Source organism: Hyperolius riggenbachi, chromosome 5 (genome assembly GCF_040937935.1).
Source record: "Hyperolius riggenbachi isolate aHypRig1 chromosome 5, aHypRig1.pri, whole genome shotgun sequence".
Classification (NCBI taxonomy): domain Eukaryota; kingdom Metazoa; phylum Chordata; class Amphibia; order Anura; family Hyperoliidae; genus Hyperolius; species Hyperolius riggenbachi.
In genome coordinates, this window is record NC_090650.1 from 189,194,780 (window position 1) to 189,219,705 (window position 24,926).

General features: G+C 45.8%; 1 protein-coding gene across 4 annotated transcripts in view; it reads right to left on the bottom strand.

Annotated features, from left to right (window-relative positions):
- Positions 1-24,926, bottom strand: part of ADCY1 (adenylate cyclase 1) — a 643,071-nt gene that overhangs the window by 159,374 nt on the left and 458,771 nt on the right. For all 4 annotated transcript variants that reach the window (XM_068236507.1, XM_068236509.1, XM_068236508.1 and 1 more), the window contains 2 exons: positions 14,587-14,671; positions 6,617-6,706 (listed from right to left, as the gene is read on the bottom strand). In XM_068236507.1, the coding sequence (XP_068092608.1) occupies positions 6,617-6,706; positions 14,587-14,671 (175 nt within the window). The remainder of the gene's footprint in view (positions 1-6,616; positions 6,707-14,586; positions 14,672-24,926) is intronic.

A 24,926-nucleotide genomic window follows, 5' to 3' on the forward strand; every position in this document is an offset into this window, starting at 1 on the left:
TCGCGATCGCGGAGAACCGCAAACTTTTCTGGAAGTTCGATTCGCCCCCACAGTACATCATTAGGGTCAAATTTGACCCTCTACATCACAGTCAGCAGGCACATTGTAGCCAATCAGGCTACACTCCCTCCTGGAGGCCCTCCCCCCCCTTATAAAATGCAAGCAGCGTCAGGCTCTCACTCGTGTGCCTGTAGTAATTAGAGAAAGGAGAGCTGCTGTAGACTCTCATAGGGAAAGCTTAGTTAGGCTCTTGTAGGCTTGTTAGCTTGTTGATTCTTATTGCTAAAAAGCACCCCTCAACAGCTCTTTTGAGAGCCAATCTTGTTCTTGTGATATATTTTTTTTTTGTGTGTGTCCCACAGACACTTGTGTTGCATAGACAGCGTTGGTAATTTCCACTGTGCCACTGCCAGGCCCAGCACGTTCAGTGACTACCTGTGTGTGTGACAGGCAGCTGCACATTTGTAATCCCAATCACTGCACCTGTTCACTGATTAGTCCGCCTACCTAGCTACCTACGTGAGCGCACGCATTGTTAATACCATCAGTCATTGCACCTGTTCACGGTATGTGTGTGTGACAGGTGCACATTTGTAATACTCAGCAGCACTGCATATACCTACCTACCTGTTGTTCAGTGCACCCACCTACCCACGTGAGCGCACACAGTGCGATATTTAATACCACCAGTCACTGTACCTGTTCACGGTATGTGTGTTTGACAGGTGCACATTTGTAATACCCAGCAGCACTGCATATACCTACCTGTTGTTTAGGGCACCCACCTACCTACGTGAGTGCATGCAGTGTGATATTTAATATCACCAGTCAGTGTAACTGTTCACGGTACGTGTGTGTGACAGGTGCACATTTGTAATACCCATCACTGCATATACCTACCTGTTGTATCAGTGCACCCACCTACCTATATGAGCGCACGCAGTGTGATATTTAATACCACCAGTCAGTGTAACTGTTCACGATACGTGTGTGTGACAGGTGCACATTTGTAATACCCATCACTGCATATACCTACCTGTTGTATCAGTGCACCCACCTACCTATGTCAGCGCACGCAGTGTGATATACCACTCCATGCATACCTGTTAACTGCACCTGTGTGACTGCACATTGTATTAGTCAAGTCAGTGCATACCTTTCACTACATCCCCCCGATATGGACAAAACAGGTAGAGGCAGAGGCAGACCCAGAGGAAGGCCACCTGGCAGGTCTGTTCGAGGTCATGCTGATGTGATTTCGTGCGGCCCTGGACCAAAGTACAGTGCTCAGAAGAAGGCATGTCCCATCAACTCCCAAGATTGTCAGAAACGTTTGACTATTTAACACAGAACACCTCATCTTTCGCAGCCACCAGCGCTATTACTAGCACCACATCCGTTCCATTTGACACTTCGCAGGAATTATTTGGTGGGGAATTAACTGATTCACAGTAACTACTGTTACAACAAGATGAAGGCGCTAAGCAAGTTACACCACCTCATATGTCTGAGTTAGGTGACACTATGGACGTAAGGTGTGAGGATTAGGATGATGAAGTACCTGCTGTTGGTGCAGTTTTGGAGGTGTCTGAGGCAAGCAAAGCTGGGCAGGATGATTATGATGATGACGATGATACGGATGTCACGTGGGATCCTAAGAGACAAGATGACCAAGGGGACAGTTCAGAGGGGGAGTCAGAGAGGAGTAGGAGGAGACGAGTTCCTTTTACGAAGCAGGGGGAGCTCGTCGTCAGAAACAGCTGGTGGCAGTGTCCAGCTCCATGTATTGCCACCTATGGACAGCCAGCCAACATGCACTTCAATGTCAGCTGCTGATGCCACCATTGTGTCATCACCCCAGGGGGGCTCAGCAGTTTGGACATTTTTTTTGTGTATCTTCCTTAGATCAGAGCAATGCCATCTGTTCTCTCTGCCTCCAAAAATTGAGCCGTGGAAAGGCCAACACCCACGTAGGGACAACTGCCTTACGAAGGCACATGCAGAAAAGCCACCCTACTTCTCCTCTTCCTCCTTCAGGTGCAGCATCTTCAGCTGCTTTCTCCCTTGCACCTTCACAATCACAGCCACCCTCCTCCACTCCGCCTCTCACCTTGAATGGTTCCTGCTCCTCAGCTTATAGCAGCAGTCAGGTGTCCGTGAGGGAAATCTTTGAGCGAAAGAAGCCAATTTCTGCCAGTCACCCCCTTGCCTGGCGTCTGACAGCTGGCTTGGCGGAACCGTTAGCTCGTCAGCTGTTAACATTACCAGCTGGTGGACTCTGAGGCCTTCCATAAATTTGTGGCCATTGTGACACCACAGTGGAAGATACCAGGCCGCAATTATTTCTCCAAAAAGGCGATACCCAAACTGTACCATGAAGTTGAGAGGCAAGTGGTGTCATCTCTGGCACACAGCGTTGGGTCAAGGGTCCATCTGATCACGGACGCCTGGTCTGCCAAGCACGATCAGGGCAGGTACATTACTTACACAGCCCATTGGGTCACCCTGGTGACCGCTGGCAAGCAGGGAGTACGTGGCTGTGCAGTGGACCTAGTGACACCTCCACGGCTGGCAGGCAGGCCTGCTGCCAACTCCTTTCCTCCTGCTACATCCTCTTCGCTGTCGTCCTCCTCCTCTTCCTTGGCTGAGTGGCAGCGCAACTCTACTGGTGCTGCGATCTCCTCTCCAGCTACACAGGCTCAGCTCCCCAGGGCCTATGCTGAATGTCAGGTACAATGGTGTCACGCCATCTTAGACATGTCTTGCTTCAAAGCGGAGAGTCACACTGGAGCAGCTCTCCTGGCTGCTCTGAACAAACAGGAGGATAAGTGGCTGACCCCGCAGCAACTGGAGATCGGCACCGTGGTGTGTGACAATGGCAGCAGTCTCATTTCGGCTTTGAATTTGGGAAAGTTGACATGTACCCTACATGGCACATGTGCTCAATCTCGTAATTCAGAGATTTGTGTCTAAGTACCCAGGCTTACACGACGTCCTAAAGCAGTCCAGGAAGGTGTGTGGGCATTTCAGGCAGTCTTACATGGCCATTGCACGCTTTGCCGATATTCAGCGAAGAAACAACTTGCCAGTGAGACGCTTGATTTACAATAGCCCGACTCGCTGGAATTCGACCCTCCTGATGTTCGACCGCCTGCTACAACAGGAGAAAGCCGTCAAACAGTATCTCTACAATTACAGTCATAGTACACAGTCTGGGGAGATGGGGATGTTCTGGTCGTACTGGACACTGATGCGAAATGCGGCCATTTGAGGAGGTGACAAACCTCGTGAGTCGCAGTGAAGGCGCCATCAGTGACTTGATCCCATATGCCTTCTTCCTGGAGCGTGCCATGCGTAGAGTGGTGGATCAAGCTGTGGAGGAGCGTGAACAGGAACAGGAACGGGAGGAAGAGTTGTGGGATCAATTCTCAGCAGAAGCAGATGATTCCTCAACACCTGCGGCAGCACAGAAGGGGGAGGAGGAGGAGGAGGAAGAGTCGTTTGGGGAAGAGGAGTCAGATGATGAGGAAGGTGTTGTTTTGGAGAAGGAGAATGAGGTGGAAGAACAACCGCAGCAGGTGTCGCAGGGGGCTTGTGATGCTCAACTTTCCCGTGGTATAGTTTGTGGCTGGGGGGAGGAGGAGAACTTAGCTGACTTCACTAAGGAAGAGCAAGAGGAGATGGATAGTACGTCTGCATCCAACTTTGTGCAGATGGCGTCTTTCCTGCTGTCCAGCCTGTTGAGGGACCCCGTATAAAAAAACTCAGGGGGAATGAGCTGTACTGGGTGGCCACGCTACTAGACCCTCGGTATAGGCACAAAGTGGCGGAGATGTTTCCAAATCACCAGAAGGCAGAAAAGATGCAGCACTTGCAGAACAAGCTGGCAACTATGCTTAACAACGTGTTTAAGGGTGATGTCATAGCACAACGCAATAAAGGTACCACTGCCAGTAATCCTTCTCCCATGTCCACGCAGGCAAGGACCAGATGCTCCAGCGATCTCATGGTGATGTCGGACATGTGGACATTCTTTAGTCCAACGCCCCGCCTTACCGCTTCCGGATCAACCCTCCACTAACGCCTCGACCGGCAGGTAGCCGACTACCTGGCCTTAAGTGTGGATGTAGACACTGTGAGCAGCGATGAACTCTTGGACTACTGGGTGCGAGACTTGACCTGTGGCCAGAGCTGTCACAATTTCCAACTTCTGTCTTGCCCTGCCTCAAGCATCCTGTCAGAAAGGACCTTCAGCACAGCTGGAGGCATTGTCACTGAGAAGAGAAGTCGCCTAAGTCACAAAAGTGTTCAGTATCTCACCTTTATCAAAATGAATGAAGCATGGATCCCAGAGGGCTACTGCCCGCCCCAAGATTAAGTCAGCATCTCTGCCTGCAGGCCGCTTGACTGCCTTCTCCGCCACCACCAACAGGGTCCAGGACTCCAGGCGGATTCCTGAATTTTTAAGGCCGCTGCTAGCAGCGGCTGCTATAATAATTTTTCTGGTGCGTGTACATGCCTGCCTAATTTTTCTGGCTGCACTGCGGCTGCAACAACAAAACAAAAGGCATGTACATGTGTCAATTCCCCTTCATGATCGTTACCTTGCCGTGGTGAAGGGGCTTGCGTATCACAATGAAGCAATGACCGCTATATGAGTGTCTCGGGGGGTGGCACACCAAAGATAGGTCGTTGCTTCATTGTGGACAGACCAAATTTGATCAGCTGCACAATCACTGTTGTTCTGTCATTGAGCTACCTCAGCCTGGCGACCATATGGGCTTTAAAACCGATATCGCCTGCACTCTCGCCATGGTGCGCACCAGTCCAGCACGGCCTTCACAACACAAACAGCCGTTTGTGGTGCGTTAGACAGTGAGTTTGGTGTGTCAGTGTGAAGCAGTACTCTAATTACACTCCCTGATTGATGTGTACACATGCAAGATGTTTTAAAGCACTTTAGGCCTCCAATTTAGCATGCAATGTGATTTCTGCCCTTAAAACGCTGCTTTGCGTCAAATCCAATTTTTCCCAGGACTTTTGCCGTCTATCCCACTCATCCATGCAAAAACTCAGATGTTAGACCCCTTGAAACATCTTTTCCATCACTTTTGTGGCCAGCATAAATTTTTCTATTTTTCAAAGTTCGCCTCCCCATTGAAGTCTATTGCAGTTCACGAAAGTTCGCAAGTTCGCATACCTTTGCGAAGGTTCGCAAACCTAAAATTGGAGGTTCGGGCCATCTCTAATGATTTGCAGTTCAAGTTAACTTTTACACGTGGAGGCACAGTGAAGATAAGTGGCTCTCTGGTTGTATCTAGGCACTAGTCTACCCAGAAGGTCATAGAAAGTGTGTATGAAGGTATACCTGTTTTGCTCATGGGTTTTTAACATTTGGGTTGGTATCAGTATTTTTTTTCAAACCTTTTGCTGCATTAGTGTGCAATGAGATTAGAGAGAGAGAAACTATTTTCCTCTCGTTTTTCTTTCTTTTTTTTTCTTTTTTTAAATATGACTATGAGATTTGCAATAAATAAAGGTAGTTTGGAAAAATTGTTTGTGCAATAGAGGCCTCTCTTAGGCCTGGTTCACACTTGCATTACAGTGGCAAACGGATCAGTGGAAACGGATCTCATCAATGGTCGATTGGATCCATTTTCACTCCGCTGCCACTCCGTTTCTGTTCCGCTGCTTCTGTTTCGTTTCCCCACATCCCCCCAAACCCCCATCCCCGAAGTGGGTTTTGCCCCATAGAATGGTCCGTTTTTTTTCACTAGTGTGAAGAAACGTTCCGTTTTCTCATTGCTCCCAGTGCAGCACTTCAGCTTCCGTTTTGTGAAGAACTCAACTATAACCAATAATCTAGGTACAAAATGATTGCATGTAGTTAAAGAGAGTCTGAAGTGAGAATAAATCTCGCTTCAGACCTCATAGATAGCAGGGGCATGTGTGCCCCTGCTAAAACGCCGCTATCCCGCGGCTTAACGGGGGTCCCTGATCCCCCAAATCCCCTCCGTGCTGGGGGGGAGCGCTTCTGCATTGGGGCAGGGCTAACTGCCGCAGCCCTGCCTCCCGCACGTCTAGCAGACGCGTACCTCCGCCTCTCCCCCGCCCCTCTCAGTCTTCCTTCACTGAGAGGGGCGGGGAGAGGCGGTGATACGCGTCTGATAGACGCGCTGTGAGGCAGGGCTGCAGCTGTTAGCCCTGCCTCCAGGAAGAGCAAAATCTACGACCAAGTTGGTCGTTGATTTTTCAGGGGGGGTTTTGGGGCTGAAGGGACCCCCGTTTAGCCGCGGGATAGCGGCATTTTAGCAGGGGCACACATGCCCCTGCTAACTATGAGCTCTGAAGCGAGAAAAAATCAAGAATAAATCTCGCTTCAGAGTCTCTTTAAATATAGCCTTCAATTCTATAAAATACATTATCAATAATATGCTCTTCATTTTAGTGAAAAAACAATGGGAAAACCATAACTAGTAACCAGTACACCAGCTACACCATATTTATATATTGCATTTACTTCTTATAATTCAAACATTATTACATTTTTTGTTGAGTGATTATATAAAAATTCTTTATTTTTATTCTAAACATCCAAAATGTATATCTTACTCACCACATATCCTTGTGCCACGGAATATATTAGAACTACTATGAAAATACACAAAATGGTTCGTATTTGTATTGTTAGGCACCCTGGAAAACACTGCACAAATAAAAGAAAAGTAAAGTATTAATGACAGCAGTGAACTTGAATAAATGGGAGATAAGCATTTGATTCTGTTCATACCGAAATGACGGTGAGTAAACGTAAAATTTATTACATATAAATAAGGGACATGAGCTATAGGCTCGTGAAACGGCTGTTAGACTTCGTTTTTTTCTCCCTCTGCCTGCAATGTCTGTTTGTATCTGTGGAAAATAAACCTTAAGCATCAGCTTGAGTGCCCAGCGCTGTCTTTTCTTCTATTGTCATACCGAAAAAGACCAAGAGACATCAGCTTCTCACCCCCTACTGTGAAGTCACCTTCATTAGCTATACAAGCACACATGGGTTGATCAATGGGGTGGTATTAGACTGAGAGGAGAAATGAGACTAAATTGTATGGCTTATGTTGTGATAAGCATAGTGTTACCTTATGGGCCTATTCACACTGGGGCGATTACTGCTAATCGCCGGCAATCGCTAGCGCTTTTTGAAGCGCTAGTGCAATATTAACTATATGGCTGTGATCTCACTGCTGTGATCATCGACAATTGGCAATCATCGGTGATTGCAAAATGCGCTACATGCTGCATTTTTTTTCCATGATTTGAGAGGGATTGTGCTTACAATGCTAAAAAAGCGATAATCACTATTGCTCAAAAATCGCGAAAGTGTACAGTGATTTTTACGGGTTAATTATGTAAAAATCGCTGGTGCAAAACACCAGCACTAATGGGCCCACTATGTCTGTGATAGGTATGGTGTCACCTTAGATGTCATTGTTAAACTTTGTAAATGTTGATGTGAAGCCCTTGTTAATTTTTAATGCAGATAATACTACATGTTGTATTAATTAGTAAGTATTAATTAGTAGGGTTACAACGTTCCAAGAGTACAAGGTTCTGTGCGCTGCATATTTGTTGTAAATATACATAAAATACTTGGCTGGTTGAGTCCTGTTGTTTCTTTCTATCAGTAAAGTGAGCTTTTCAAACACAGTACAAATCACCTAACTGCTCCCACCTCTTCCCTGATGCTGAGAAAGATTAATTGTATGTGGCCGGAACTGCAGATGCACCTTAGCAATCTGATTACCTTCCTGCCCATTGTTGTTCCTGCTCAGTGTGTAATAAAGCATTTAAAGGACCACAATCGCAAAAAAATGTAAAATTTAAAATACATGTAAACACATACAAATAAGAAGTGCATTTCTTCCAGAGTAAAATGAGCCACAAATTACTTTTCTCCTAGGTTGCTGTCACTTACAGTAGGTATTAGAAATCTGACAAAACTGACAGGTTTTAAACTAGTCCATTTCTTCATGAGGATTCTCAGCAAGTCTTTTATTCTTTATAAAGAGATTACCTGAAAATGATTTATACAATGATACTGGCCAGCTTCCCTGCTCGCTGCACACTTTTTTGGCAGTTTTACATAGCAACTGCCATTAACTAAGTGAGAATCCCCTGATAATCCCCCATGAGGAGGTGGGCTAGTCCAAAACCTGTTGGTTCTGTCAGATTTCTACTACCTATTATAAATGACAGCAACATAGGAGAAAAGTAATTTGTGGCTCTTTTTACTTTGGAAGAAATATATTTCTTATTTGTATGTGTTCACATGTATTTTACATTTTATGATTTTCACGATAGTGGTCCTTTAAGTCTTGCCGCACCTTACAGTGAATATATAAAATTCACACAAGGAGGAGGGACAGGCGATAAGACATTGTAGGAGTTGCAGGAAGTGGTCCCAGGCACAAACTTTCAATATCTTTACTGCAAAAATGTACAGATGTGCAAAGCAAAAATGGGAGGTAGAACTAGGGCTTAAAAGAGAACAAATCATCTTTTTAACATATTTGTTTATTGTGTTTAGTAAAAACAAAGCAAATTTAAAAATAAGCATTTTGTTTTTATGGCGCTCCTCTCCTACCTTCACATGGTAAAGCTTTTAAAGAAGACAGTAGGGCTGATTTCCTGTTGCCATTAACAAGTCTCTAAAACTATCATTAATATTATTATTGTTATTTTTTGAATGTATTTAATGCCAGCTTCGTCCATGGAGACAGGGGGTATTGGTGTGTTATCACACAAGATGCTATGTGATACAATACACAACAGACGTAGTCGGTAACAGGCTAGGGTCATACACGTTAGAGAAGATTGTTTCAGTACAGTGGACTAGACAGAATCAGAGTCGGTAACAGGCTAAGATCATACACGTTAGATCAGATGGCTGCGGTACAATGGACTAGGCAGAATCAGAGTCGGTAACAGGCTAAGGTCATACACGTCAGATCAGATGGCTGCGGTACAAAGGACTAGGCGAGAGAATGGTCAGTAAAGCTAAAGTCGTATCTAAGTCAGTCTGGCAGTCGCATTGAAATACAATAAATGAGTAATGAAAGTCGCATTGAAATCAATACATTTATCACAGAGTGACAAAGTGCACAGCAAAACCAGCGTACTAATTGCTATCACGGGCAACGAGAGACTGCAGCAAGGGAGTTTAAATACAGACAGCAAGGAACATAGACCAACCCCAAGGAATAAACAACCAATCAGATCAGCACACAGAACCCAGTGGACCAAAGGCAATCTCCTAGCAAGGTGTCAGCTGACAAGAATTCCGCAAAGGGCAAAAATTTCAACCATGATTCTTGACAACTGGAGACAAAACAACGCAAGTATTGTTCTAAGGTTTGGTTGGTCCTTTCAGTCTGACCATTGGTTTCGGGGTGAAATCCTGAGGAAAAAGAAAGCGCAATTCCTAAATGGGAGTAGAAGGCCCGCCAAAACTGTGAGACAAACTGAACACCTCTATCCGATACAATATTCTCAGGAATCCCATGTAAGTGGAAGATATTTTTAATAAATAAATCAGCTAGGACTTTAGCACAAGGTAGTTTGCGTAATGGAATGAAATGCGCCATTTTGCTGAATCTGCCGGCCACAACCCAGATCACACTGTTACCCTCAGAGGGTGGCAAATCAGCTATAAAATCCATGGACAAATGAGTCCATGGTTTCAGAGGAATAGGCAGCGGCAGAAAATTACCCCGAGGGGCAACCCTGGAAACTTTATTCCTGGCACAGACATCACAGGCACCGACAAAGGCTTTACAATCTTTCCTCAGAGAAGGCCACCAGACATGTTGGGATAATAACTCAAGAGTCTTAGTTTCACCCTGGTGTCCAGACAGTTTTGAGTCATGGAATTGGTGGATCACTTGCAAACGTAAGTGAAGAGGAACAAACAAAATGTCAGAAGGTACACCAGGAGGAATCTCCTTCTGAAATGGTGATAGGAGATTAGAGAGATCAGGGAATAACCGAGAATCTAAAGCAGCGATCACACAATGTTTAGGCAAAATGGGACACACTGGTTGAGAGGTTTCTGGTTCAAAACATCGAGACAGAGCACCAGCCTTGATGTTTTTGGAACCTGGCTTGTACGTAATGGTAAAATTAAATTGAGAAAAGAACATGGCCCAGCGTGCCTGCCTGGGATTGAGTCTTTTAGCTCCCTCAATATATTCCAGATTTTTATGGTCTCACTTATCAAGAAAGGTTAGACAAACTGGGTTTATTTAGTCTAGAGAAAAGACGCCTTAGAGGAGATCTAATTAACATGTATAAATACATCAGAGGGCAATATAATAGCTTGACAGATGAGCTTTTTGTCCCTAGGCCTTCTCAAAGGACTAGAGGACATGATCTGCACATGGAGGAAAAACGTTTTAGCCATTTATTTAGGAAAGGGTTCTTTACAGTAAGAGTGATTAAGATGTGGAATGCATTGCCACAGGAAGTCATTATGGCAAACTCTATACCTGCATTTAAAGGGGGCTTAGATGCTTTCCTTGAGTTGAATGACATCCATGGCTACAATTACTAGGTAAGGCAGAATGATGTTGATCCAGGGATTTTATCTGATTGCCATCTGGAGTCGGGAAGGAATTTTCCCCTTTAGGGGCTAATTGGACCATGCCTTGTAAGGGTTTTTTCACCTTCCTCTGGATCAACAGGGATATGTGAGGGAGCAGGCTGGTGTTGTACTTTATACTGGTTGAACTCGATGAACGTATGTCTTTTTTCAACCAAAATAACTATGTAACTATGTAACTATGGTCGATATCTACCGTAACTGGGTAATTGACCCCCTCCAACCAGTGCCTCCATTCTTCGAAAGGCCATTTTTACAGCCAGAAGTTCTCTATTCCCTATGTCATAGGGCCTGATTCACAAAGCGGTGCTAACAGTTAGCACCGTGGTGAAAAGCCCTTTATCACGCCTAAACTCTGTTTAGGCATGATAAGTTTAGGTGTGATAAGTTTAGGTGTGATAAGTTTAGGCATGATGGGCCTGATTCACAAAGCGGTGATAACTCAGTTATCACGCCTAAAAGACTTTAGGCGTGATAACCTTTGCACCACACTGGTGAAAAGTCAGTTTAGGCGTGATAAGTTTAGGTGTGATAAGTTTAGGTGTGATAAGTTTAGGTGTGATAAGTTTAGGCATGCTAAGTTTAGATAAGTGTAGATAGTGTGCAAAGTCCCGCACGCAAAGCAGCGCCATTAAACTCTATGCGAAGTGCACCAGACTTTGCTAGCGCAAAACTTTTGATCAGCTGTGCACTGCGGTGCTAACGCAGTTGGTGCTTAAACTTATCATGCCTAAACTTATCACACCTAAACTTATCATGCCTAAACTTATCACACCTAAACTTATCACACCTAAACTTATCATGCCTAAACTGAGTTTAGGCATGATAAAGGGCTTTTCACCAGCGTGCTAACTGTTAGCACCGCTTTGTGAATCAAGCCCGATAAGTTTAGGTGTGATAAGTTTTTAGGCGTGATAAGTTTAAGCACCAACTGGGTTAGCACCGCAGTGCACAGCTGATCAAAAGTTTTGCGCTAGCAAAGTCTGGTGCACTTTGCATAGAGTTTAATGGCGCTGCTTTGCGTGCGGGACTTTGCGCGCGATATAAACTTATCTAAACTTAGCATGCCTAAACTTATCACACCTAAACTTATCATGCCTAAACTTATCATGCCTAAACTTATCATGCCTAAACTGAGTTTAGGCATGATAAAAATGGTTATCACGCCTAAAGTCTTTAACTGGGTTATCACCGCTTTGTGAATCGAGCCCATAGTTGCGTTCAGCTGCAGAGAATTTTTTGGAGAAAAAAGCGCATGGATGAAGATTTTCTGGTTGGCCTTAATACTGAGAAAGCACCGCCCCTACACCAATCTCAAATGCATCTACTTCTATACAAAAAGGTATAATTGAGTAATGAAAGTCGCATTGAAATACAATACGTTTATCACAGAGTGACAAAGTGACAAAGAGAGACTGCAGCAAGGGAGTTTAAATACAGACAGCAAGGAACATAGACCAACCCCCAGGAGTAAACAACCAATCAGATCAGCACACAGAACCCAGCTGACCAAAGGCAATCTCCTAGCAAGGTGTCAGCTGACAAGCATGTCAGCTGACTATAATTACGCGTAGCCCGTCTGAGAGTATAAGAATTTCTCAGAGACGCGCACGTTCGCCTGGGGAGACTGGAGGAGCGCTCAGCCAGGACCGCAGGGGAGTTGGGGATGCGGCTGCAGGAAGAAGACTGCGAAGCGCCATCTTCAGAGCTGGCTGCGACCTCACTGGAGCCGCTGACAGGTAAGATCGTTACATGTGCAACTTTTATGGTTATGTAAGGCAGGGGAAACAAATATCATTATCTAAAATTGACAGTTTTGTCTATACTGCATCTTAGAATGTGACATGAAGGAGGAGGCTATCTCCTAAGAGATTCACTGATGCAAGCTATTAATGTAGTTAGATGAAAACCAGAAAAATGGTTTTGGATGACATCAGCATATAGGTTATACTAGAAATCAAATGAGCTAATTAGCTGACTGAGAACAGTGAATGTGCTTTGATAGTGTGCAACAGCAGCTAGCTTGGGGTGAGAAAAAGAGGATTAAGTTAGCAAGGGTTGCTCATAGGGATATCAAGGTTGCAATTATTTCCATACATGTGTGCAATGAAGCTGTGGATAGAAATTATGAAAGAAGAGTGAATCAGAGTAAGTTGTAGTCAGAGAGTGGAAAAGAGGAGTTTATGAAATTGTACAGGCAGCAGGGAAGATCAAGTCAATTCTGCGGCCATCAATGTGACTCCCTGCAGAGGAGTCGGATCATTGTTTGAGGTCAAAAGGAGGTGAGTGGCAGAAATGTGGAAGCAGCCGCATGGTTAATATAAATGGGAATGTGAGTAGAAATCAGTGGGTAGGATGCAGGATCCAAAATGGTTCAGAAAAAGAGTGGATGGACCATTTCAAACTAGATTTTAGCAGTTTGGAAGAAGTGAGGAGGATAGGCACAGACTGAATTAGTGTTAAGTGTTCTGACAGATGAACATCAGCCCCACCACCATGTTTATTTACTTGTGTGTGTGTGTGTATGTGGCTGAACTGTCACCATAAGTAAAAGCAAAATCCCTAGACTTAGTGATTGATAACTAGGCCCTATTGTTTTCCCTGGACTGTCTATATATACAGCTTCTCTTTCTAATATGTTAGCCTGGCTCACACAGGAGTCTTTAAACTTTTGCCAAGGCAACATTTTTGGTATTTTTGTTTTCTTTGGGTAGCATTCATTTTGAGTACACAAACTAAAATTGTACTTTAGCCTTACATTTCACTGCTTCAGTGAAATAATGAGATTGGGTAGGGTTAGAATTAGAGATATTTAGAAATACAAAAATGCAAAAAGAAAGTATAGATATATCATTTGATACATATACTACCACACAATTGAATTTTATTAAATTGACTTACCCTAACAATATGTTAAAAACAATAAAACATTTGAAAAGCATGAGCTTGGGTGCAATGATGGGAATAACATCTACCCACAATATGGTAATGCTAGAAACAATAATGAAGACTTTGTTTTAAAGGGAAGGTCCGAGCACTTTAAAAATAAAAAAATCCACTTACCTGGGGCTTCCTCCAGCCCCCTGCATCTGCCCTGTGCCTTTGCCGCAGCTCCGATGGCTCACGGTCCCCTGTGGTGGAGATGCCGACCTTGCCAGGTCAGCTTCTGGTCGGCTTCTTCTGCACTCCAGCATGCGGCTCACTAGCTGCACTGACGTCATCCGGACTGTACAGCGCAGGCGCAGAATTACTGCGCCAATGCAGTACAGTCCAGATGATGTCAGCGCAACTCTGAGAGCCGTTCGCGAGCTGTTCGCGAGCACAGTGGACATCCTGCACCGGAGAGGACCCCGGGCCACCAGCGGTGAGTGGAGCTGTGATGAGGGCACAGGATGGCTGTCAGGGGCTGGAGGAAGCCCCAGGTAAGTGGATTTTTTAAATTTTTAAAGTGCTTGGATGTGTCCTTTAACTTGAAAATTCACTTACTAGATCTAAATGTTGCATGATGGAAACATGATCTTTTCACTTTATGATCCAGAATTCATCCCATTACCCAAAGTATTTTGATTGGAATGTACAGTTAAAAAAGTTGTTTTAAATTACGTGGTCCAAGATAGATAATTATAATTTACTTGATGTAATCCCACATCACATGCAAATAGTATTGGTAATTTTTACATTATTATTAACTTGGTTTAACCTATTAACGCAAAACTGACATTTTAAAATGATCATTTTACTTTGAGGGAAAATCAGAGTACACCTGCAGATGTCATGGGGGAAAGAGGGAGAGGTGTGCACACGTGAACGCCCGCCAATGTACATGCATGCGTGCCTGATTTACGCAGCCAATGGGCTGACGCTAAGTGGTTCATTTTATGATATGAAATGAATAAGACTGTTAAGGTCAGTAAATTTTGCGTTCTATTTACCTGTACTCGTGTGACATGTAAGTACATAATACATGACACTAGGAAGCATATGCAGAACACCAGGAGGACAAGTACAATAGTGCTTCTGAAAAAAAATGAAGAACAAATAATCACAAATTTTATATCACTTATACTTTATTTACATGAAAATAAACCACTGTAGAGATATACACCTACTATATAATTGCTCACAAGAATACAATGCAACCAACATTTCTGTAAGTGTTCTCATTTATCTAGGTCATCGTGTATCAAAAGAAAAGGTAAGGCAGCTTCAGTTGGACTCCTTTTTCAAATCAGTCATTGTGGCTGCCATGATTGTTTCTACAATAATTTCATAAATTAATTCAATTCACTCTTTCCTATGTTTTCTCCTAGGTAGGACATGTAAAAAGTCAGCAAAAATTGTATTTAATTTCACTAATTCGGCCCCTAGCACTCTCAAGAATGGCGATAAGGCCCTTGATCTAAAACGTTTGGACACCCCTATCCTAGGCGACATCTTATCAATAAAATGTCCTTTAAGCCACCAGCAAGCTAGAAAATACTCAGAATAATTTCAACAGTACTTTTTAACCTATTTTGTGGTCATGCTTCAATTGCAAAGTTATTTTAAACTGAAAATGAGAAATGATCTCCTAGGAAAAAACTTAGGAGAAAAGGTGAATTGAATAAGACCCACGTTAAGCAGTAAGTACAGAACAGGTACAACAAGCACAGTTTACAGGAAGGACTTCCAGTCCCACTATCCTTTACAGCCAATCATGTTTAGAGATAGACTTCCGCAAAAGTTCGGTTCGCGCGAACTTTCGCGAATTGCAATAGACTTCAATGGGGAGGCGAACTTTGAAAATTAGAAACATTTATGCTGGCCACAAAAGTGATGGAAAAGATGTTTCAAGGGATCTAACATCTGAGTTTTTGCATGGAGAAGTGGGATAGATGACACAAGTCCCGGGAAAAAAATCTGGATTTGACGCAAAGCAGCATTTTAAGGGCCGAAATCACATTGAATGATAAATGACAGGCCTAAAGTGCTTTAAAACATCTTGCATGTGTATACATCAATCAGGGAGTGTAAATAGAGTACTGCTTCACACTGACACACCAAACTCACTGTGTAACGCACCACAAACAGCTGTTTGTGTTGTGACGGCTGTGCTGGACTGGTGCACACCATGGCGAGATTGCCCTTCCTCAGTGATATCTGTTAATGTCTGACTGCCTTATCAACTTTCGATGGTTCTTTCTCTACCATTGTTAAAGCTTACATCTATTTTTTAAATTAAATTTTCTGCTGGCTGTTCAGTACCTGTAATGAGAATCTGTTATGGAGGGCAAGTCTGCCATTGTGAGTGACCATGGGTAATGGCCAGGGAATCAGGATTCGATTCCGGTCCGGAGTGGGAGCCTGAGAACTGACTACCATCACCACACATTCAAGTAAGGACCCATTTGCTGTATAAGTAATGTACCTGCCCTGACCGTGCTTTGCAGACCAGGCATCTGTGGTCAGATGGACCCTTGACCCAACGCTGTGTGCCAGAGATGACACCACTTGCCTTTAACAAGAATCTGTTATGGAGGGCAAGTCTGCCATTCATTCAACTGTGTGAAACTTTCGATGGTACGTCTCAGTAGCATGGTGACCACGGGTAATGGCCAGGGAATCCTGGTTTGATTCCGGTCCGGAGTGGGAGCCTAAGAAACGGCTACCACCACCACACATCCAAGGAAGGCAGCAGGCACGCTGTGGGCAAAGGACCATGAAAGGCTACCACACATCCAAGGAAGGCAGCAGGCATGGCATGCACGTCCCGAGGTAGTGAATAAAAATTACAATACAGGAGGACTTTCGAGGCCCTGCTATATATGAAATCAATCAACTTTAAATCCTTTAATGAGAATCTGTTATGGAGGGCAAGTCTGCCATCCATTCAAGTGAAAGGTATGCACTGACTGCCAGGTATAATACAATGTGCAGTCACAGATGCAGTGAAAGGTATGCAGTGACTGCAAACAGCTGTTTGTGTAGTGAAGGCCGTGCTGGACTGGTGCGCACCATGGCAAGAGTACAGGCCTTGGCGGTTTTCAAGCCCATATGGTCGCCGAACTGTGGTAGCTCAATGATAGAACAACAGTGACTGTCCAGCTGATCGAATTTGGCCTGTCCACAATGAAGCAACGACCTTATTATCTTGGGTGTCCCCCCATCCCCCCCATCCCCCGAGACACTCATATAGCCGGCGGTCATTGCTTCATTATGATACGCAAGCCCCTTCACCGCAGCAAGGTAATGATCATGAAGAAGAATCTGCACATGTACATGCCTTTTGTTTTGTTGTTGTAGCTGCAGTGCAGCCAGAAAAATTAGACAGGCATGTACACGCACCAGAAAAAGTAGTATAGCGGCCTCCGGCCGCTGCTAGCAGCAGCCTTGAAAATTCAGGAATCCACCTGGAGTCCTGGACCCTGTTGGTGGTGGTGGAAAAGGAAGTCAAGCGGCCTGCAGGCAGAGGTGCTGTGTGGGGAGCGACTTAGTCTTGGGGCAGGCAGTCACACGGCGTGCAGAGAGAGATGCTGTTGGTGGGGACTGACTTAGTCTTGAGGCGGGCAGTAGCCCTCCGGGATCAATGCCTCATTCATTTTGATAAAGGTGAGGTACTGAACACTTTTGTGACTTAGGCAACTTCTCTTCTCAGTGACAATGCCTCCAACTGCGCTGAAGGTCCTTTCTGACAGGACGCTTGAGGCAGGGCAAGACAGAAGTTGGATGGCAAATTGTGACAGCTCTGGCCACAGGTCAAGCCTGCGCACCCAGTAGTCCAAGGGTTCATCGCTGCCCACAGTGTCTACATCCACACTTAAGGCCAGGTAGTCGGCTACCTGCCGTTCGAGGCGTTGGTGGAGGGTGGATCCGGAAGGGCTAAGGCGAATGTCCGCATGTCCAACATCCAGGGCTCTTGGAATTATGAGCTAGGTTTCACTTGTACATTGTTACTATCACTGGTCCGTTATATGCTCACAGTTTGTATCATTGCTTCAATTCATGGACTCAGTGTGCATTTACTGCATTCCTTGCTTGTGTGAACCTGTTAAATTCTCTATGTATTTTGTATAACCATTGTGTTAACAGCTGCTGATGCTTACAGGCTATACTAAGCCTTACATGCTTGTAATTTTGTTGTGCTTTATTTTTCTTAACACAATACAATGTTTGAGCAAATCACTACTTAGTGTGCGGATCATTTTGTATAGATTTAGTAAGTTATGGTTGTGGTCCTATCCACGATCCAGCACCCATGTTAAGCCTCATACAAGTTTATTGCTATGTTATGCAATTTTGTGCATCAGGTGTGCAACCTCTTTTTCGATTAAATGCGCATGTCCAACATCACCATGAGATCGCTGGAGCGTCCTGTCCTTGCCTGCGTGGACATGGGAGAAGGATTACTGGCAGTGGTACCTTTATTGCATTGTGCTGAGACATCACCCTTAAACGCATTGTAAAGCATAGTTGCCAGCTTATTCTGCAAGTGCTGCATCTTTTCTACCTTCTGGTGATTTGGAAACATCTCCACCACTTTGTGCCTATACCGAGGGTCTAGTAGCGTGGTCACCCAGTAATTGTCATTCCCCTTGAGTTTTTTTTATACGGGGGTCCCTCAACAGGCTGGACAGCATGAAAGACGCCATCTGCACAAAGTTGGATCCAGACGTACTATCTATCTCCTCCTCCCCCCAGCCACGAACAATGCCACAGGAATGTTGAGCAGCACCAGCCCCCTGCGACGCCTGCTGTGGTAGTTCTTCTGCCTCCTCCTCCAAATAAACACCTTCCTCATCATCCAAGTCTGACTCCTCTTCCCCACATGACTCTTCCTCCTCCTCCTCCTCATCCCCCCTCTGTGCTGCCGCAGGTGTTGAGGATACATATGGTTCTGATGAGAATTGATCCCACAACGCTTTCTCCCATAACTGTTCCTGTTCACGCTCCTCCACAGCTTGGTTCACCACTATACACACGGCACGACCCAGGAAGTAATCATACGGGATCAAGTTGCTGATGGTGCCTTCACTGCGACTCACCAGGTTTGTCACCTCCTCAAATGGCAGCATGAGCCTGCATGCATTTCGCATCAGTGTCCAGTTGTTAGGCCAGAACATCCCCATCTCCCCATACTGTGTCCTTCTACTGTAGTTGTAGAGGTACTGTTTGACGGCTTTTTACTGTTCTAGCAGGCGAGAGAACATAAGGAGGGACGAATTCCAGCGAGTCAGGCTATCGCAAATCAGGTGTCTCACCTGCAACTTGTTTCTCCGCTGAATATCGGCAAAGCGTGCCATGTAAGACCGCCTGAAATGCCCACACACTTTCCTCGACTGCTTCAGGACGTCCTGTAAGCCTGGGTACTTAGACACAAATCTCTGAATTATGAGATTGAGCACATGTGCCATGCAGGGTACATGTGTCAACTTTCCCAAATTCAAAGCCGAAATGAGATTGCTGCCCTTGTCACACACCAAGTTGCTGATCTCCAGTTGGTGCGGGGTCAGCCACTGATCCACCTGTTTGTTCAGCGCAGCCAGGAGAACTGCTTCAGTGTGACTCTCCGCTTTGAGGCAAGACATGTCTAAGATGGCGTGACACTGTCGTACCTGGCATGCAGCATAGGCCCCAGGGAGCTGGGGCTGTGTAGCTGGAGAGGAGATCGCAGCACCAGTAGAGTTGAACTGCCACTCAGCCAAGGAGGAGGAGGAGGACGACAGTGAAGAGGATGTAGCAGGAGGAGAGGAGGTGGCAGCAAGCCTGCCTGCAAGCCGTGGAGGTGTCACAAGTTGGTCCGCTGCACAGCCACGTACTCCCTGCTTGCCATCGGTCACCAGGTTGACCCAATGGGCTGTGTAAGTAATGTACCTGCCCTGACCGTGCTTAGCAGACCAGGCATCCTGGGTCAGGAGGACCCTTTACCCAACGCTTTGGGCCAGAGATGACACCACTTGCCTCTCAACTTCACGGTACAGTTTGGGAATCGCCTTTTTAGAGAAATAATTGCGGCCTGGTATTTCCACTGTGGTGTCCCAATGGCCACAAATTTACGGAAGGCCTCAGAGTCCACCAGCTGGTATGGTAACAGCTGGCGAGCTAACAGTTCTGCCAAGCCAGCTGTCAGACGCCAGGCAAGGGGGTGACTGGCAGAAATTGGCTTCTTCCGCTCAAAGATTTCCTTCACAGACACCTGGCTGCTGGGGGCAGAGGAGCAGGAACAGTTCAAGGTCAGAGGCTGATTCGAGGAGGGTGGCTGTAAAGGTGCAAGGGAGAAAGCGGCTGAAGATGCTGCACCTGAAGGAGGAAGAGGAGATGGAGGATGGCTTTTCTTTTGTGTGCCGCTTTTCCTCAGGTGCTCTTCCCATTGCAGTTTGTGCCTTTTCTGCATGTGCCTTCGTGGGTGTTGGACTTTCCACGGCTCAATTTATGGAGGCAGAGAGAACAGATCGCATTGCTCTGATCTAAGGCAGACACACAAAAAATGTCCAAACTGCTGAGCCCCCTGGGGTGATGGCACTATGGTGGCATCAGCAGCTGACGTTGAAGGGCATTTTGGCTGGCTGTCCATAGGTGGCGATACATGGCGCCGGACACTGCCACCAGTTGTTTCTGATGACGAGCTCCCCCTGCTTCTTTCAGGAAATCGTCTCCTCCTACCCCTCTCTGACTCCCCCTCTGAACTGTCCCCCTGTTCATCTCCTCTATTGGGAACACATGTGGCATCCATATCATTGTCATCATCATAATCATCCTACCCAGCTTCGCTTGCCTCAGACACCTCCAAAACTGCACCAACAGCAGGTACTTCTTCATCCTCCTCCTCACACGTTACGTCCATAGTGTTGCCTAACTCAGACATATGAGGTAGTGTAACTTGCTTAGCGCCTTCATCTTGTTATAACAATAATGGCTGTGCATCACTGATTTCCCCACCAAATAACTCCACGAAGTGTCAAATGCAGCGAATGTGGTGCTTGTAGTAGCACTGGTAGCTGCAGAGGATGAGGTGTTCTGTGTTAAATAGTCAACCACATCCTGACAATCTTGGGAGTTGATGAGACGTGCCTTCTTCTGAGCACTGTACTTTGGTCCAGGGCCGCATGAAATCACATCAGCACGACCTCGCACAGACCTGCCATTTGGCCTTCCTCTGGGTCTGCCTCTACCTTTGCCTCTACCCGTTTTGTCTGTTTTGTCCATATCGGGGGGGATGAAGTGAAAGGTATACACTGACTTGACTAATACAATGTGCAGTCACACAGGTGCAGTTGACAGGTATGCATGGAGTGGTATATCACACTGAGTGCACTCACGTAGGTAGGTGGGTGCACTGTGAACAACAGGTAGGTACATGCAGTGATGGATATTACAATGTGCGCCTGTCACACACAGACAGGTACCAGACAGGCACAGTGACACTGCGTGTGCACACGTAGGTAGGTGGGTGCACTGTGAACAACAGGTAGGTACATGCAGTGATGGGTATTACAATGTGCGCCTGGCACAGTAGTAATAATTATACAACCAAGGGGCCAAAGGCCAGCTGCGACTAACTGACAAGGCTGTATATAATGCAAGTGGGCCACACATAACTAAAAAGAAAAATAGATCACAAAAACAAGATTAGCTCTCAAAAGAGCTGTTGAGGGGTGCTTTTTTAGCAATAAGAATCAGCAAGGAGCAAGCTAAGAAGTCTACAAGAGCCTAACTAAGCTTTCCCTATAGGTCTCTGCACAGCAGCTCTCCCTTCTCTAATTACTGCAGGCACACGAGTGAGTCCAATGCCTGACGCTGCCTGCCTTTTATAGGGGGGGTGGGGCTCCAGGAGGGAGTGTAGCCTGATTGGCTAAAATGTGCCTGCTGACTGTGATGTACAGGGTGAAAGTTGACCCTCATGATGCACTATGGGGGCAAATCGAACGTCTGGAAAAGTTTGCGGTTCTCTGCGAACGCGAAGCACCGAAGTTTGCCGGCGAACCGTTCGGGCCATCTCTAATCATGTTATGCAACCTGCAGAATACAGAGAAAAAGTTGTATGTTAACTAATATCCTGGAACAGATATCCCATAAACAAGCACAGTTTACAGGAAGGACTTCCAGTCCCAGTATCCTTTACAGCCAATCATGTTATGCAACCTGCAGAATACAGAGAAAAGGTTGTATGTAGAGATGGCCTGAACGGTGCGCACGGCAAAAGGTTCCTGGCAAATTTCCGGGGTTCGTGATCGCAGAGAACTGCGAACTTTTCCGGAAGTTAGATTCGCCCCATAGTACATCATTAGGGTCAACTTTGACCCTCTACATCACAGTCAACAGGCACATTGTAGCCAATCAGGCTACAATCCCTCCTGGAGGCCCTCCCCCCCTTATAAAATGCAGGCAGCATCAGGCATTGGACTTACTCATGTGTCTGCAGTAATTAGAGAAGGGAGAGCTGCTGCAGACTCTCATAGGGAAAGCTTAGTTAGGCTCTTGTAGGCTTGTTAGCTTGCTCCTTGCTGATTCTTATTGCTAAAAAAACACTCCTCAACAGCTCTTTTAAGAGCTAATCTTGTTCTTGTGATCTATTGTGTGTGTGTGTGTGTGTGTGTGTGTGTGTGTGTGTGTGTGTGTGTGTGTGTGTGTGTGTGTGTGTGTGTGTGTGTGTGTGTGTGTGTGTGTGTGTGTGTGTGAGTGTGTGTGTGTGTGTGTGTGTGTGTGTGTGTGTGGCCCATCTGCATTATATTTATATACAGCCCTGTCAGTCAGTCGCAGCTGGCCTTTGGCCCCTTAATTCCTACTGTGCCACTGCCAGGCGCAGCACATTTAGTGACTACAAGTGTGTGTGACAAGCAGCTGCACATTTGTAATCCCAATCACTGCACCTGTTCACTGTTTAGTCCACCTACCTACCTACATACCTACCTACCTACATACCTACCTACCTACGTGAGAGCACGCATTGTTAATACCACCAGTCATTGCACCTGTTCACGGTACATGTGTGTGTGTGTAACAGGTGCACATTTGTAATACCCAGCAGCACTGCATATACCTACCTACCTGTTGTTCAGTGCACCCACCTACCCACGTGAGTGCACGCAGTGTGATATTTAATACCACCAGTCACTGTACCTGTTCACAGTACGTGTGTGTGACAGGTGCACATTTGTAATACCCGGCAGCACTGCATATACCTACCTGTTGTTCAGTGCACCTACCTTCCTACGTGAGCGTACGCAGTGTGATATACCACTCCGTGCATACCTGTTCACTGCACCTGTGTAACCGTACATTGTATTAGTCAAGTCAGTGCATACCTTTCACTTCATCCCCCCAATATGGACAAAACAAAAGGCAGAGCCAGAGGCAGGCCACCTGGCAGGTCTGTTCGAGGTCACGCTGTCGTGATTCGTGCGGCCCTCGACCAAAGTACAGTGTTCAGAAGAAGGCACGTGCCATTAACCCCCAATATTTTCAGGACGAAGTTGACTATTTAACACAGAACACCTCATCTTTCTCAGCTTCCGCATAGACATATCTTCCGCCTCCTGCTCTGATTCTGGCACCCCACTTAACACTCAGTCGGCCGCCAACACCAAAGTGCCATAACCCCAGGGCTCAGCGGTGTGGAAATGTTTGTGTGTGTCTGCCTCGGATGAGAGCAATGCCATCTGTACTCTCTGCCACCGAAAATTGAGCCATGGAAAGACCAAGACCGCGTAGGGACAACTACCTTACGAAGGCACATGATTATGAAGCACAAACTGCAATCGGATGACCACCTGAGGAAAAGCAGCACACAAAAGCAAAGCCACACACCACAGCGGAAGATAGCAGGCCACAATTTTTTCTCAAAAAAGGCGATACCTAAACTGTACCATGATGTTCAGGCAAGTGGTGACATCTCTGGCACACAGCGTTGGGTCAAGGGTCCATCTGACCACGGATGCCTGGTCTGCAAAGCACGCTCAGACCTGCCCTAAGACTAAGTCAGTCCCCACACACAGCCTCTCTGCCTGCACGCCATGTGACTGCCTGCCCCAAGACTAAGTCGGTCCCCACACAGTATCTCTGCCTGCTGGCCCCTTGACTGCCTTCTCTGCCCCCACCAACAGGGTCCATCAGTACTCCATGCGGATTCCTGAATTTTTAAGGCTGCTGCTAGCAGCGGCCACTATAATAATTTTTCTGGTGCTTGTACATGCCTGCCTAATTTTTCTGGCTGCAGTGCCGCTGCAACAACAAAACAAAAGGCATGTACATGTGTCAATTCCCCTTCATGATCATTACCTTGCCGCGGTGAAGGGGCTTGCATATCATAATGAAGCAATGACCGCTGGCTATATGAGTTTCTCGGGGTATGGGGGGGATGGGGGGACACCCAAGATAATAAGGTCGTTGCTTCATTGTGGACAGACCAAATTCGATCAGCTGGACAATCACTGTTGTTCTGTCATTGAGCTACCTCAGCCTGGCGACCACATGGGCTTGAAAACTGCTATTGTCTGCACTCTCGCCATGGTGCGCATCAGTCCAGCACGGCCGTCACAACACAAACAGCTGTTTGCGGTGCGTTACACAGTGAGTTTGGTGTGTCAGTGTGAAGCAGTACTCTAATTACACTCCCTGATTGATGTATACACATGCAAGATATTTTAAAGCACTTTAGGCCTCCAATTTAGCATGCAATGTGATTTCTGCCCTTAAAATGCTGCTTTGCGTCAAATCTAGATTTTCCCCCGGGACTTTTGGCATCTATTCCACTCATCCATGCAAAAACTCAGATGTTAGACCCCTTAAAACATATTTTCCATCACTTTTGTGGCCAGCATAAGTGTTTCTAGTTTTCAAAGTTCGCCTCCCCATTGAAGTCTATTGCGGTTCGCGAAAGTTCGCAAGTTCGCGAACGTTTGCGGAGATTTGCGAACCCGGTTCGCGAACCTAAAATCGGAGGTTCGGACCATTTCTAGTTGTATGTTAACTAATATCCCGAAACAGATATCCTGTATTGGGGCTTGTTTCAGGGATGAAGGTCAGCAATACAACTGAATTATGAGGAAAAGGAAGGGTTGTTCCTGGCATAAGCTCACAAGAAACTTTCTGCTAATCGGTCCCTCAGAAGATTTCTATAGCATACTGATATCTGCACATGGGCAGCACACAAATCTGCTAACACACTTTTCATTCACTTATAAGACTGTAGGAACTAACTCACTGATTAATTGTCCTGTATGCAATATCATTTGAAGATTTAAATTACAGAGATGTCTGAGAGGCTGTATAATTATTTTATAGTGAGAGTCTGTAT